Source organism: Schistocerca piceifrons, chromosome 3 (assembly GCF_021461385.2).
Source record: "Schistocerca piceifrons isolate TAMUIC-IGC-003096 chromosome 3, iqSchPice1.1, whole genome shotgun sequence".
Taxonomy (NCBI): domain Eukaryota; kingdom Metazoa; phylum Arthropoda; class Insecta; order Orthoptera; family Acrididae; genus Schistocerca; species Schistocerca piceifrons.
This window is the reverse complement of record NC_060140.1, coordinates 734,365,630-734,380,901: the sequence shown is the minus strand read 5'-3', so window position 1 is coordinate 734,380,901 and position 15,272 is coordinate 734,365,630. Positions and strand designations below refer to the sequence as shown.

The following is a 15,272-nucleotide window of genomic DNA, read 5'->3' as shown; positions in this document are numbered from 1 at the left end:
AGTACAATATCATCAAAGCTACTGTTTTTCCCACTCGCGTCGCATAGTTGATGCACTTCACGATTATGCGGCCGGATTTCATTGTCCTGGCGACATGATATTTCGACGGTCCACCTGGCCGCCATATTCAGGTGAGATAGCAGGTGCACAGTCACGCCGGAAATGAGAGGCCCTTTCGCTTCTCATGCACAAGCAGAGGCCCATTTCCAGGGTATAAAGGCGCTGACGTTACCTCAGTTCCGGCGTGATTGTGCACCTACAGTCTCATCTGAATACGGCGGCCAGGTGGACCGTCGAGATATCGTGTCGTCAGGACGATGAGTCCGGTCACATACCCTGAAGAGCATCAACAAGCATTACGCCGGAAAAAATCTACGTAATCACACGTCGCATAGTTTTTGGCTGAATTCATTCCAAGTGACATGTTTTATTCCGTCTTGTTAGTTTTCCTTGCGGCCCAACCACCAATGTCCAATGTGAATTTCTTATGATGTTTGAAGTGCCAATCAGTATTCATATGTTCCTTCGAGTTGGAAATAGCTCTTACTTGGTGATCGAATTACAAACAGAATATTTAGAATCGAAAATAAATTTAAAATAGACAGAAGTTCAAGATGATTTTCCTCCACATGTATGTCAATATATGGGCTCATCGTTACACACTGTATATTATTTTTTTGATCTCAGTGTGCTTCACAGTCTACACGAAGCCTTTCAAATAATTAATTATTAAATAATTGATAGGTTTCTAGAGCATGTAACTGGTTGTTACGTTTTACTAATAACTAACAGTTAGCCCATCCATAATGTAGTTACAAGGAAGTAGGAAGAGTAATTAGTGCCGAACATCAAGTCACCGACGAGGCCATCAGAAGCAGAGCAGAAACTTGGATTGGGAAATGAAGGAAAAGAAAATCGCCCGCGTCATTTTCAAGAGAACTATCAGGGGATATGCAATTAGATAAACCACAGAACACCAGAATCAGGATGGCCGGACTGAGCCAAGAGCTTCTGGCCTTCTGAATGATAGTCCAGTTTCTTATGATTACATCAGCCACCTCGCTCGGTCACATGGTCGTAGTATGTTATGAAAGACATTCAACCGATCATGAAACAAGTTCTGACAAATTTAATATGATGCCTTGTCAATCACCAAACTGTCCACTATGTTCCAGTAACTGAACTGGCAAACATCATCTTTCCAGATGAATGTGCCATGGAAATAAGTCTGCAATTTGTAGCAGGATTCAACTGTGGAGAGCCGTCCGGTGTGGCCGTGCGGTTCTAGGCGCTTCAGTCTGGAACCGCGTGACCGCTACGGTCGCGAGTTCGAATCCTGCGTCTGGCATGGATGTGTGTGGTGTCCTTAGGTTAGTTAGGTTTAAGTAGTTCTAAGTTCTAGGGGACTGATGACCTCAGACGTTAAGTCCCATAGTGCTCAGAGCCATTTTGAACTGTGGAGAACGTATTTGTCACTTATAGGTCCTCGATACTGTTGATACCATATTCTTCTTCTTCAGTCTATCTCAGTCCACTGCTGAGTACAAGCCTCTTCCATATGTTTCCATAGTCCATATGTTTCATAGTCCCATAATGTACCAGTCACCAGATCTTTCAGGGTCTCTCAATGCCTCCTGTGATCCTACTATCTCCAGTGAACAATTGTAGGGGCCCACCTTCTACGATCCTATCGAGCTCCCTGTCCAACCCATTGCCACTTCAGTCTTGCTGTTCTCTCTAGAAAGTCAGTTACGTTTGTTCCCTTCTAATGACCTCTTATCGAATCCTACCCCTGAGGATGGCTCATAGCATCTGTCGCCTCATGGCTCGTTATGCGTAATTTACTTTACAAGCGCTTGCCTTAGTCAAAGTCACAGTTACCAGACCATAGACTGCAACATGTAGCCTGCAGGATATTTGGGACATTCTTATCGGTCAGGATAAATCTCAGCTTCTGGAATTCTGACCAGCTCAGTCCCATTCTACGAGACATTTCAATATTTTGATTGTTTTTCCCTTGTTTAATTCTGTGGGCGAGGTACATGTATTCATCAACAGCTTCTTGTTGCTAACTGTAAATCGTTGGTTGTCTAGGTTTCATGTTTCTCATTTCAAAGCCAATCTTTGCAACTGTCAAGTTTTAGTTCGTAGATCGTACTCTTTAGTTCTTACGAATTTTCCCTTATCAGCATAACATCATCGGTAAAGTGCAGGTGGCTGAGATATGAGCCCTTCAGCTTTATTGGACTGTTGTTCCAATCTAGTGATCTGAATTCTTCTGGTAATGCGAGGGTGAACAGTTTCGCAGAGATTGTGTCACTCTGCGAACTACTTTGCCGATTGGTATTTTACTGGTGATAAGGTCTTCATCCGCTCTAATTGGCATTGTTGTCTGTTCATAGATGTATTTCAGGAGCTATACATACGGTGAATTTTTCATGGCATTTTACATGGTCTTCATGACTCTCAAATCACTACAGAGTCGTAAGCATTTCGATCAATTATGAAGGCCAGATGAATCCGATGCTCCACTCAGTTGTTTTCTCAAGAGGTAGGCGAATAGTATGGGTGTGATCCATAGCCGAAAAACCTTTTCGAAATCTCTTTTGCTCAGGGGACTGATGTAAATCCAATACTCTTGTGAGGCAATTGGTTACGATTTATCCACGTTTTCCTTATCGCCTGTTTTGAAGAGTAGTACCACTTCAGCATTTTTCATTTTTCTAGTATTCTTCCTCAGTTGATGAATTTTTTGATTAATATTCTAACAGGTTCCAGCAGGTTACTTCTACCCAGTTTCAGCACTTTATTGGTTATCGTACCTTCGTCAGTCGCTCTTTTGTTTTTTGTTTATGAGCATTTTCAACTTCAGCAGTGATTACTGCCAGCCTTCCTCCTGGGTATCTTCCAGGGCTACTTGTTCTTCCTCCTCAATGGTCACAATATATATAAATGACCTAGTAGATAATGTCGGAAGTTCCATGCGGCTTTTCACGGATGATGCTGTAGTATACAGAGAAGTTGCAGCATTAGAAAATTGCAGTGAAATGCAGGAAGATCTGCAGCGGGTAGGCACTGGGTGCAGGGAGTGGCAACTGACCCCTTAACATAGACAAATGTAATTTATAGTGAATATATAGAAAGAAGGATCCTTTATTGTATGATTATATGATAGCGGAACAAACACTGGTAGCAGTTACTACTGTAAAATATCTGGGAGTATGCGTACGGAACGATTTGAAGTGAATGATCATATAAAATTAGTTGTTGGTAAGGCGGATGCCAGGTTGAGATTCATTGGGAGAGTCCTTAAAAATGTAGTCCATCAACAAAGGAGGTGGCTTACAAGACACTCGTTCGACCTATACTTGAGTATTGCTCATCAGTGTGGGATCCGTACCAGGTCGGATTGACAGAGGAGATAGAGAATATCCAAAGAAGAGCGGCGCGTTTCGTCACAGGGTTATTTGGTAAGCGTGATAGTGTTACGGAGATGTTTAGCAAACTCAAGTGGCAGATTCTGCAAGAGAGGCGCTCTGCATCGCGGTGTAGCTTGCTGTCCAGGTTTCGAGAGGGTGCCTTTCTGGATGAGGTATCGAATATATTGCTTCCCCCTACTTATACCTCCCGAGGAGATCACGAATGTAAAATTAGAGAGATTTGAGCGCTCACGGAGGCTTTCCGGCAGTCGTTCTTCCCGCGAACCATACGCAACTGGACCGGGAAAGGGAGGTAATGACAGTGGCACGTAAAGTGCCCTCCGCCACACACCGTTGGGTGGCTTGCGGAGTATAAATGTAAATGTAGATGTAGATGTAGTATACAGCTGTTATAGAAATTTTTAAAAAATTCAGTAATATATTGTCTGTCTATGACTATATGTCCTTTCATGTTCTTGAGTTTCACAATTTTAGATATTCCTGTAGACATGCTGCTATTTAAAATTTGCATCTTTCAGCTGTTTTCAGTAGTCTACACGGTCTAATTAATATTAAATTTCCTCATATTATTTTCTTATTTCTTTCCATATAATATTATTAAGAGTGGTATATTCTACTCTATTCGTGTCCACTGTGTTCCTTTCTTCGATGAGCTGAACAGTACTAATAAAGTCGACTGTTCTTGTTAGATTTCTGGAGTGGGACCCCGTTTGCTGCAATGTAGGTGCTTGTTGTAATTGTCTCAGTAACTTCGTTTACGTCTAAGGACTTCAGATTTTCTGTTAGACTACGTTTCTCAGGTACAGTTTATCGAAATCATGCTTTCTTCTCCCTAAGTCATTGGCTCTTGAAAAAATGTGCTTCCTTATCATTTTTGATAGTTCAAATATGGAGTCAAATGAGAAGTACGCTCGAACTAACCTATGGTCACTTTCCGTGTCGAATCTGTTGACTACAGTCACATTTTGGCAGTTCCGTCTTTTGTTAGTTTGAATGAAGTCTACTTCATTTTTGGTTTGTCACCAGGGCGCTTCTATGTTCATTTGCATTGGGCGAGTTTCTTAAAGAACGTATTCGCGCAACTCAAATATTCAACTCTAAGATAATCTAGCAGTCCTTCACCTCTTTCATATCTGCAACCTACCAGATAATTAACTGATTCCATGACTCCCCATATTTCTTTTGTCCTATTTTTGCATTGGAATCTCCCATAATGATATCCAGTTGTGTCTCTTTAGGATCTTTTGCTTTAGTGATACGTTCGTAAAGTTGTTCGACATCCTCTCCTTCACTTATTGGAGTATTAACTTCAATGACCCGTATGGCAAATTTGCTGTTCAATTTGTGGACAACGTACAGCAGTCTAGGAGAACAGTAAACCATCTTCCGTATGAATTTCTTGATATTTCTGTTGACTAGAATTGCAGCTAAATGTACAAAAGCGTCCCCTTTAGTTCTTAAAATGACGTGACTGGATGGAAGCGTCTCAACCTTTTCTCCTTGTAGACTTGTCTCACAGATACAAATGTTATCCCATTTACAGTCTTGTAGTTCTCATTCAAGTCTCTCGCGGTCTTCAGCTTGTCTCATTGTTCCTATGTTGCATACGGCTACTCTTTACTCTTTCTTCTTGAATTTTTGCTTCCTCCAGAACCCTTGAAGCCGACTGATGAATCATCGTTGTGAAATTCTGACCATTTCACTTTTCTCATCTGGGTTAACTTCGTTTAAAAATTCGAAGTCATCATTTCAATTTATGGAAGGTGATTGACATTTAAGACACCACGCTTGCCAGGCGTGTTGGTGAGCTAATAATCGCCGGCCCCTAACGTTGGACATTAGACAGAACCATTTCTAAGCTTTCGTGAGAAGCACAGTTGGATTTCTAACATGCAGCAGTAACCTTTAAGGAAACTATGGGTTCTGGAGACAGTTGATTGCTAGTCTCAGAAGAGGAAGAGGCGCATGGCGCTGTCGGCTGAAGGGAAGGAGAAGGGAATGGGTGAAACTCTGTGCCGGCACCACACAGCCTATTATTCTTGAATAGCAGCAAACCGAGCGAGGTGTGATCAGCACTCTGGACTCGCATTTGGGAGGACGACGGTTCAAACACGCGTCCTGCCATTGTGGTTTAGTATATGCGATGTATTCGGAGTTATGAATACTGACAACCATCAGGTTTATAATGGAATCACGACAGTGAAAATATGTGCCGACCCGGGACTCGAACCCAGATTTCCCGCTTGTCGTGAGCGGTCGCTTTACCATTTGGCTATCCGGGCGTGACTCAAGGCTGTACCCCAACTACCATATGTCGTCAACTATGTCTCTACGAACTGCCTATTTGTTTCTGTCTCGGGTTCTTCGGCCGACGTTCGTCTGATGATTTTACTGACGTTTCGCCAGCACGAGTGGCTGGCATTGTCAAAGCTTCACCCTCCACAATGCCGGTGGTGAACTGGAGCCGAGCTCGCGGCCGCAGACTGTATGTACCCGGCGCGCCAACGTCCGAGGGCTTCTCCGCTGAGAACACGGCGTGAAGACAATTTTCAAACCGACAAGGAAGGTCAAAGAATGTCTTACATCGGCAAAGGATAAAAGGGAACCACTTGCAATGTCGGGAATATACCGCTTACCATGCACATGCGGAATGACTGGACGATCAATCAACACCAGGATTAAAGAACATAAATGACATTGCAGATTGGAGCAGGTGTAGAAATCGGCCGTGGCAGAGCACGCGCTGAGCGAGACCGACAATGTAATAAAATTCACCGACACGGAAGTTCTGGCTGTAGAGAAGCACTATCACACCCGCTTCTTTAGAGAAGCTGTAGAAATACACAAACACGGGAACAGCTTCAACAAGAAAGAGGAAAGGCTTAAGATAAACGGATCCTGGCTTCCCGGTACTGCAGCGAACGACCGTCGCAGGTAGAAAGAGGAGAACCGCACCGGTTAAGCCCTCGGACGTTGGCGCGCCAGGTACGTATAGTTTGCGGCCGCGAGCTCGGCTCCAGTTCACCACCGGCAGTGGAGGGTGAAGCTTTGACAATGCCAGCCACTCGTGCTGGCGAAACGTCAGTAAAATCATCAGACGAACGTCGGCCGAAGAACCCGAGACAGAATCAAAAATGGCTCTGAGCACTATGGGACTTAACTTCTGTGGTCATCAGTCCCCTAGAACTTAGAACTACTTAAACCTAATTAACCTAAGGACATCACACACATCCATGCCCGAGGCAGGATTCGAACCTGCGACCGTAGCAGTCGCGCGGTTCCGGACCGAGCGCCTTAACCGCGAGACCACCGCGGCCGGCGAGACAGAATCAAATAGGCAGTTTGTCAACAAGTGGCCACGAAAGCCGTAACAATTTTGTATGCGTCTACAACCTGTACCGTACATCCATTATCTATATTCCCTTACAGGGGAGACATTTTACTTGAAAATTGCTTGCCAGGTGTCGGTGCATGAATACGATACTTCAGTGTCGGCAATTGCATCGTAATTCGGAATAACACAGGCACTATAACAACGTATATATCGCATCCTGATATATGTTTTCCGCGTTTCCACTAAATCGCCTCAGGCAAATGCCGAGATGGTTCCTTTCAAAGGGTACGACCGATTTCCTTTCCCAGTTTTCCCTAATATGAGCTTGTGCGTCTCTAATGACCCAGTTGTCGACGGGACGTTAAAACACTAATTTCTTCCTCCTCGAGTAGCAGCACGGGGACCGCCGAGTTTAACGTCCTCATCAACCCAACGGATCATTGTCAACAGGTATACATGCCCTCACTCCATGAAACGTTGCGGACGTGTGTGGAATTTTGTCTAGGACACTGGCGCATAGTTTGATGCTACCCAAATTCAGGGCCAACATCTCTCCTCATCTTGCTGTCCAAATATAGGCAGGGAAATGTCTCCCACCACCAAGATCCGAAATGGTTACCTCCAAGTCGTGTGCCACTGCAAAAGCGTCTGTTATGGAGCTCGGCCAATGAGACGAGTTCCGTCTTCAAACAGCTGAAATGACACTTCATACCTCATTCAACGCTATTTAGACATTCGTCAGCGTCTGTACTGTATCTTGGCGCCTGAAGATTGTGCCCCACAAAATAGGGTCCAAACGACGTCCGTCTACCATTACTGTGTAAACTTCACATTTAGACTGCTCTCTGCTCCCAACGAAAGTGAAAGCACAATTCAGGAATTATGAGTCTGATGCTCTGCATTCTGTCATTCACTAACATCGGAGAAGCTGGATGCAGGTCATGTCTAAAGAGTTAGCAAATTTCCTCATATTTATTCATTTGCAGCAAGTTAGCAGTTTTCCTCTTCCAGTTCTCCTCTTCCAGTTCTCAACTTTTAGATATTAGAATGTAATTCATTATTGGTCTTGTTAAACATATTGGGAAACTGCTCACTAAAATACATTTTTTCCCTTAGAAAAATATTCAGAATTATTCAGAAATTGATCTATCGATGTCGTACGACTACTGGAGAACAAAGTTTGATTTTGTATCGATGGCGGACCAAAGTCCAACTGAAACGCTACCGACTTGGACTCCTCTGGGACTGGCGATTTGTGAGATGCAATTAGAATCCCAACAGATGAAGGATTTTCTTCGGTAATTATAATGTTTGAATTGAATGAGATATTTAGCCCTCAAAAATTTTCAGTACTGAGATAATGTGACATCTCAATTTCTTTTGCAGGTCCCAGCCGTCGTTCGACGTAATTATCCTAGAGAAGTTAATGTATTATTGCTATTATGGCCTAATTCACCAGCTGGGATCGCCACCAGCAATTGGTTTCGTGTCTCTGGGTGCTCCTGCTCCAGTACTCTCTTCTTTGGGAAATCCCAACAACCCTGCATATTCCCCCGATCTCATGCTTGACTACACAGACCGCATGTCTTTCTGGCAGAGGCTGTATAATGCCTACGTTATCGCACTATTTTCTTACACTTGGAACTATGAAGTGATGCCAATACAAAATGAGCTCCTTAGGAGGTATTTTGGTCCCGATCTCCCCCCTACGTACGAGATGGACAGAAACTTCAGCCTCCTTCTTGTCAACAACCACTTCAGCGTCAATTACCCGCGGCCACTGCTGCCTAATGTCGTCGAGCTGACGGGACTACACCTGGAGAAACAGCGGAAGCCGCTTCCTCAGGTAAGTAGAAAAATCTATTTTGGTTAAACCGTAATGTCCTTTCATCTTTAACACTAGAACCTAGAAACGTAGAAAAGGTGTCACTTTGAACCCACATATAATATTTTCATATCGGACTTAAACAAGTAGTTCATTTTAGTTTTTGTTAAAGCATACCTTTTTTCCAGTAATCGCAATAATTATTTAACACGATAATTAATAATTATTATTTCACTAACAGCATGTGTTACAAATTTGCCAACAAGTAGCTTGTCATTTATGAACTATTTGTACAGCCTTCTAGACACATTTAGTATATTTGGTCCCTATTACTCTCGCATGTGTTCTACACACGGTTTTCTATTATTTGTCACTCCAGTTAACTGCAATCTGGGAGACGCACTTAGAACAGGTGATTTCTGTTTTACGCGCACATTTTCTACACACTGCTTTGAGGCACTTCACATAGTTTTCGCTGGCCTTGTTGCCTTTTCAGAGGTTGATTTGGCATTTCCTCCGCTTTGTAGATGTTGTCAGTCCCGTACCCTCTTCCTTTGCCTGATGTTCTTTCTCTTTCGTTCCCTTGAGTTCACTCTCCACGTGAAGTATGAACTTCTTCCTTTCCATCTTCTTATTCATTACCATGTTGTAGATGACCCATGCGTTTACTGGTCCAAGAGGCTGTAGAAGACATGCACTGGCCCTCTACTAAATGCAACCTTTGTGGTACATTTATAGGTAACTTGACCAAACTCGTCCGCCCCATACTTTGTTGCATTGAAGAATGTTATATATTCAGGTTTCTTCTTTCCTTCCTAGTTTATTGCTATCCAGCAAGCAGTGTAGTCAGAAGAATGACATTTTTATTATTCTTTCCTTGGTGTACGGTCATGGTGCACTCTGTCTTGCCACTGTGGTGCAGGATGGTGATGAAGTGCATTTCAGCATTCGGCTTCCTTACATCATGGGGGGGGGGGGGGGGTCTCACTACGGTCTTGTTCACTGTACTAACAAGTGAAGCTTTCTTTGCTTTGAGTTTTCAGCAAGTTGAAGGGACGTAAAAAAGTTTTCTGTCGTCACATTTCTTCCTTGATTTACACTCTCCAAGTGGTTGCTTCTCTCTGTGGGTGTAATCTTTGCCGAGTTATGGGAAAGCGTTACATGTAGACTTTGTCGTTACATCGACAGCCAACCAGAAGTTAAGACCAGATTTGTCTGGTTTGTTGGAGATGAACTGAGTTAACGTAAATCTTCTTTTGCTTCGTTACAGTAACTCGTCAATAGTTACATTTTCTCCAGGGCGGTAAGAACGAATACTGTTTTCAGTTAATTTTCTCTAAATTTCGGATAAAGAGCGAATTTTTTGGCTGCCAGGCGTTCAGCTCGGATTGATTTTTCATCGAAACGGAGGCAAAAGTAATTCACTACCAGATGATGCTCTCACGCTCTTCATTAGGATTGGTCACCAAGAATATTGGAGTACCATATAGTGGTCTGGATGGTCACATAATGCCTTGCTCTAATATTCCTTCTAAATGTTCTTTAAATACTTTCGTCCTTGGTGGTGACAACCTATAGGGCGTCCCCTTAATAGGGATCTAACTGTTTAAGTCGGCCCCATATTCAACCAAACTGGTCATCCCGTACTCCTTAGTCAACGCATCAGGAAACTCTTCCCATACCCGTAGGAATTTCTCCCTGACTCGGTTGTTCCTCAAACGCATTTCAATTCGAATTTCCTCTACCACTTCCTCCCAAATAAAATTTAGTTTTCTTTCCGGCCATGTTCCCCGTTGACAATGCTTACAAAAGTAGAATTATTCCACAGGCCTAAACTTAAGATTGTTACCCTGATCAATCAGGAATTTGGCAACACTGTCTGACATGCCACAAAGAATTGGTAGTCAAAAGTCGAAACCGTGCTGCACAGGTCGATTAAAGCACATACTGGTTCTTCATTAACTGCGCACACGCATGGGGAGTTTCGCATTTCATTAACCTTCATCGCCCTAATCAACCTACCCTTCCTTGCAGTACACAATCATTCATTTCGTGGCCCTACCTACCATACTTCCAACATGTAACCTACGATGATGCTATTTCACTATGTTTTGCGGACTAGGAGCTTCTTTATTGTGGTCTCCTACAGTATTTTTGCTGTTTCTGTTTTCCTTACGCCTGCTTGTTGCTCACTGCCAATCCTTTTAAGTTATGTTCATCCCAGTGTGCGCATCTATTAATTACATGCCCCTATTTGCTTTATCACTTCGTTTGCTGAGAAATAGTTCTGGGAATCTGACAAAATAAAGCTCCCTGTCTACTTTCAGGATTTAACTTACCTAATATATGACTTACGACCTGTTCTTCAGTGTATGCCATATCAAATACTACTACGGTTCGGTTAACTCGTGCCACATATTTTATTAGCAGCTTGATAGCATCGAGATAAACCAATTCTTGCCGGCCGGAGTGGCCGCGCGGTTAAAGGCGCTACAGTCTGGAACCGCACGACCGCTACGGTCGCAGGTTCGAATCCTGCCTCGGGCATGGACGTGTGTGATGTCCTTAGGTTAGTTAGGTTTAAGTAGTTCTAAGTTCTAGGGGACTTACGAGCACAGCAGTTGAGTCCCATAGTGCTCAGAGCCATTTGCACCATTTTTTGAAACCAATTCTTGCGTGGCTCTAGACGGCATTGATTCACAGGTCCTACTCCAGAATTACCTCCATGTGTTACTTCCCATATGGCTAGCAGTACTTTTTCAAGTAAGCTACCCTTCAATGTTACAGCAATTACTCTTAATGCCTCTAAACCACTCATTTGCAACGTTCGTGATCTTATCTGAAATTCAACCACAAAGTTAAAAAATTCGCCTATACAGTCAACTGAATCTAACGAGAACTTAGAACATTCACGTAACACATCTTATAGTGTGTTTGGCAACTTAACGAATAAGGTTTCAAAAACTGTCTGCCCCATTATTTAAGCATGATCTGTCTGATGTACTTCAAAAATGGTTTTGCTCGCATTACCGCTCCTATCCCGCAACAGTTCATGAACAGTATTACCATCAGACAGCAAATTCTGTATCTGATCTCTGTTCACACCTGCAAAATCATTCGTTCTATCAAGGTAGTTGTTGAAATGGGCCTGGAGTCTATGCAGTTGGTTAGGACTACGAGTAGCCTGGCTCCGCAAGACTTTGAACATTTCCTCATATTCAGTAACAATGTTGTCGGCAGCCAAACTCACTTCATCGGGATCACTAGTGTTTTGTGTGGGCACGTGACTGTTTTGTTGCACTTGTTCCATCAGTTTATGAATGTTTACTTTTGGCTCTATCTTCCATCGCTTCAGTTTGCACTCCAACTCACTTCTCAAAAAGGCCGGATCCTTCACCTCACGCATTCTGAAAAAGCCAAGCTGAGTAAACAGAAAAGACGACCTGTATCTTAATCCCTCCTTACTCAATCACTGAACCACGCTGTAGCACCACAAGTGTTACTGTTTACTGGGCCACAATGAGAAATAGATAGAGCGATTGACTGAGTAACGACAGCGTTAACAATTTTAACAGATTCCACTCTTGCCACAGTGACTGCAGCGTCCCACGCAAGTCGTAAACTTTTTCGGATTCTTTGCGTGCTTCCTGCTTATAAGGTGAAGGAGAAAACCAGATCACCATCTATTTCAGAAATACTGTTATCGATTTCAGAACTATAGGAACCAGGGACCAGGGGCAGATGTGGACTCTGACCACAATCTATTGGTTATGACCTGTAGATTAAAACTGAAGAAACTGCAAAAAGGTGGGAATTTAAGGAGATGGGACCTGGATAAACTGAAAGAACCAGAGATTGTACATAGTTTCAGGGAGAGCATAAGGGAACAATTGACAGGAATGGGGGAAAGAAATACAGTAGAAGAAGAATGGGTAGCTTTGAGGGATGAAGTAGTGAAGGCAGCAGAGGATCAAGTAGGTAAAAAGGCGAGGGCTAATAGAAATCCTTGGGTAACAGAAGAAATATTGAATTTAATTGATGAAAGGAGAAAATATAAAAATGCAGTAAATGAAGCAGGCAAAAAGGAATACAAACGTCTCAAAAATGAGATCGACAGGAAGTGCAAAATGGCTAAGCAGGGATGGCTAGAAGACAAATGTAAGGATGTAGAGGCTTGTCTCACTAGGGGTAAGATAGATACTGCCTACAGGAAAATTAAAGAGACCTTTGGAGAGAAGAGAACCACTTGTATGAATATCAAGAGCTCAGATGGAAACCCAGTTCTAAGCAAAGAAGGGAAGGCAGAAAGGTGGAAGGAGTATATAGAGGGTTTATACAAGGGCGATGTACTTGAGGACAATATTATGGAAATGGAAGAGGATGTAGATGAAGACGAAATGGGAGATAAGATACTGCGTGAAGAGTTTGACAGAGCACTGAAAGACCTGAGTTGAAACAAGGCCCCGGGTGTAGACAACATTCCATTAAAAGTACTGACGGCCTTGGGAGAGCCAGTCATGACAAAACTCTACCATCTGGTGAGCAAGATGTATGAGACAGGTGAAATACCCTCAGACTTCAAGAAGAATATAATAATTCCAATCCCAAAGAAAGCAGGTGTTGACAGATGTGAAAATTACCGAACTATCAGTTTAATAAGTCACAGCTGCAAAATACTAACGCGAATTCTTTACACACGAATGGAAAAACTGGTAGAAACGGACCTCGGGGAAGATCAGTTTTGATTCCGTAGAAATGTTGGAACACGTGTGGCTATACTAACCATACGACTTATCTTAGAAGAAAGATTAAGAAAAGGCAAACCTACGTTTCTAGCATTTGTAGACTTAGAGAAAGCTTTTGACAATGTTAACTGGAATACTCTCTTTCAAATTCTGAAGGTGGCAGGTATAAAATACAGGGAGCGAAAGGGTATTTACAATTTGTACAGAAATCAGATGGCAGTTATAAGAGTCGAGGGGCATGAAAGGGAAGCAGTGGTTGGGAAAGGAGTGAGACAGGGTTGTAGCCTCTCCCCGATGTTATTCAATCTGTATATTGAGCAAGCAGTAAAGGAAACAAAAGAAAAATTTGGAGTAGGTATTGAAATCCATGGAGAAGAAATAAAAACTTTGAGGTTCGCCGATGACATTGTAATTCTGTCAGAGACAACAAAGGACTTGGAAGAGCAGTTGAACGGAATGGACAGTGTCTTGAAAGGAGGATATAAGATGAACATCAACAAAAGCAAAACGAGGATAATGGAATGTAGTCAAATTAAATCGGGTGATGCTGAGGGAATTAGATTAGGAAATGAGACACTTAAAGTAGTAAAGGAGTTTTGCTATTTGGGGAGTAAAATAACTGATGATGGTCGAAGTAGAGAGGATATAAAATGCAGACTGGCAATGGCAAGGAAATCGTTTCTGAAGAAGAGAAATTTGTTAACATCGAACATAGATTTAAGTGTCAGGAAGTCGTTTCTGAAAGTATTTGTATGGAGTGTAGCCATGTATGGAAGTGAAACATGGACAATAACTAGTTTGGACAAGAAGAGAATAGAAGCTTTCGAAATGTGGTGCTACAGAAGAATGCTGAAGATAAGGTGGGTAGATCACGTAACTAATGAGGAGGTATTGAATAGGATTGGGGAGAAGAGAAGTTTGTGGCACAGTTTGACTAGAAGAAGGGATCGGTTGGTAGGACATGTTTTGAGGCATCAAGGTCTCACAAGTTTAGCATTGGAGGGCAGCATGGAGGGTAAAAATCGTAGAGGGAGACCAAGAGATGAATACACTAAGCAGATTCAGAAGGATGTAGGTTGCAGTAGGTACTGGGAGATGAAGAAGCTTGCACAAGGTAGAGTAGCATGGAGAGCTGCATCAAACCAGTCTCAGGACTGAAGACCACAACAACAACAACAACAGGAACCAGATTGTCCTATCAGACCCAGAATTTCTTCATTAGTCCAACTATCCCCCAACCGCCATTGTAGGATAAACTTTTGCAATCAAGACAACTAGGGAAGTGCACAGAAACAACGAATGTGCGAGCACTGATCACACGAGTAATATGATTTTCAAGTCACGTAGCACTTTATGGAAGTCCGAACATCAAGATAGGAGCTGTCCGAAGTACTGTAATAGCGAACAACTGACTTGAGTGTCCCTGTTCGGAAATTATGTATTTTCGAATAATAGTCAGAGATGGGAAGTAACAACGATTCGGGTGGCGACAGGAATGTGTCAACATTTATTAAGAACAAAATATACACAACTTTGTTCACTGATCACCATACAAAACAATTCTCATTACAGAGAGCAGTCTCTATTTTTCGTTTAACCCTTTCGCTACGGCGAACACGCTGAAGTCGGGAGCGAACGTGCCGCTCAGCCGGCGGACCGCTGCAGGAGCTCCGCCTCGCGTCATATTTCTCCACTTCACTACTCTCGACTTGTGTGGAAGTTTGACCAAGGCACCATCTATCGGCTTTGTTCCCCGTGCTCAACTGCTCATTTGCAGCCTTGTCTTTAACCTGAACTGACGTGTTGTTAACCTCAGTTGGTTTCTACTAGGAGTGTTATGGCAGGTAAGCTCTTTCTCTCATACTGGGTAATGACTCTGAAAATGAAAGCGAATCATCGCTCGAATCTGACGATGAACATGAAACCCC

The 15,272-nt window shown here is 42.9% G+C and overlaps 1 protein-coding gene across 2 annotated transcripts in view; it reads left to right on the top strand.

Moving 5' to 3' along the window:
• LOC124788214 (UDP-glycosyltransferase UGT5-like) overlaps positions 1-15,272 on the top strand; it is a 90,752-nt gene that overhangs the window by 54,373 nt on the left and 21,107 nt on the right. For both annotated transcript variants that reach the window (XM_047255393.1, XM_047255392.1), the window contains 2 exons: positions 7,891-8,072; positions 8,161-8,620. In XM_047255393.1, coding sequence (XP_047111349.1) covers positions 7,891-8,072; positions 8,161-8,620 — 642 coding nt within the window. The remainder of the gene's footprint in view (positions 1-7,890; positions 8,073-8,160; positions 8,621-15,272) is intronic.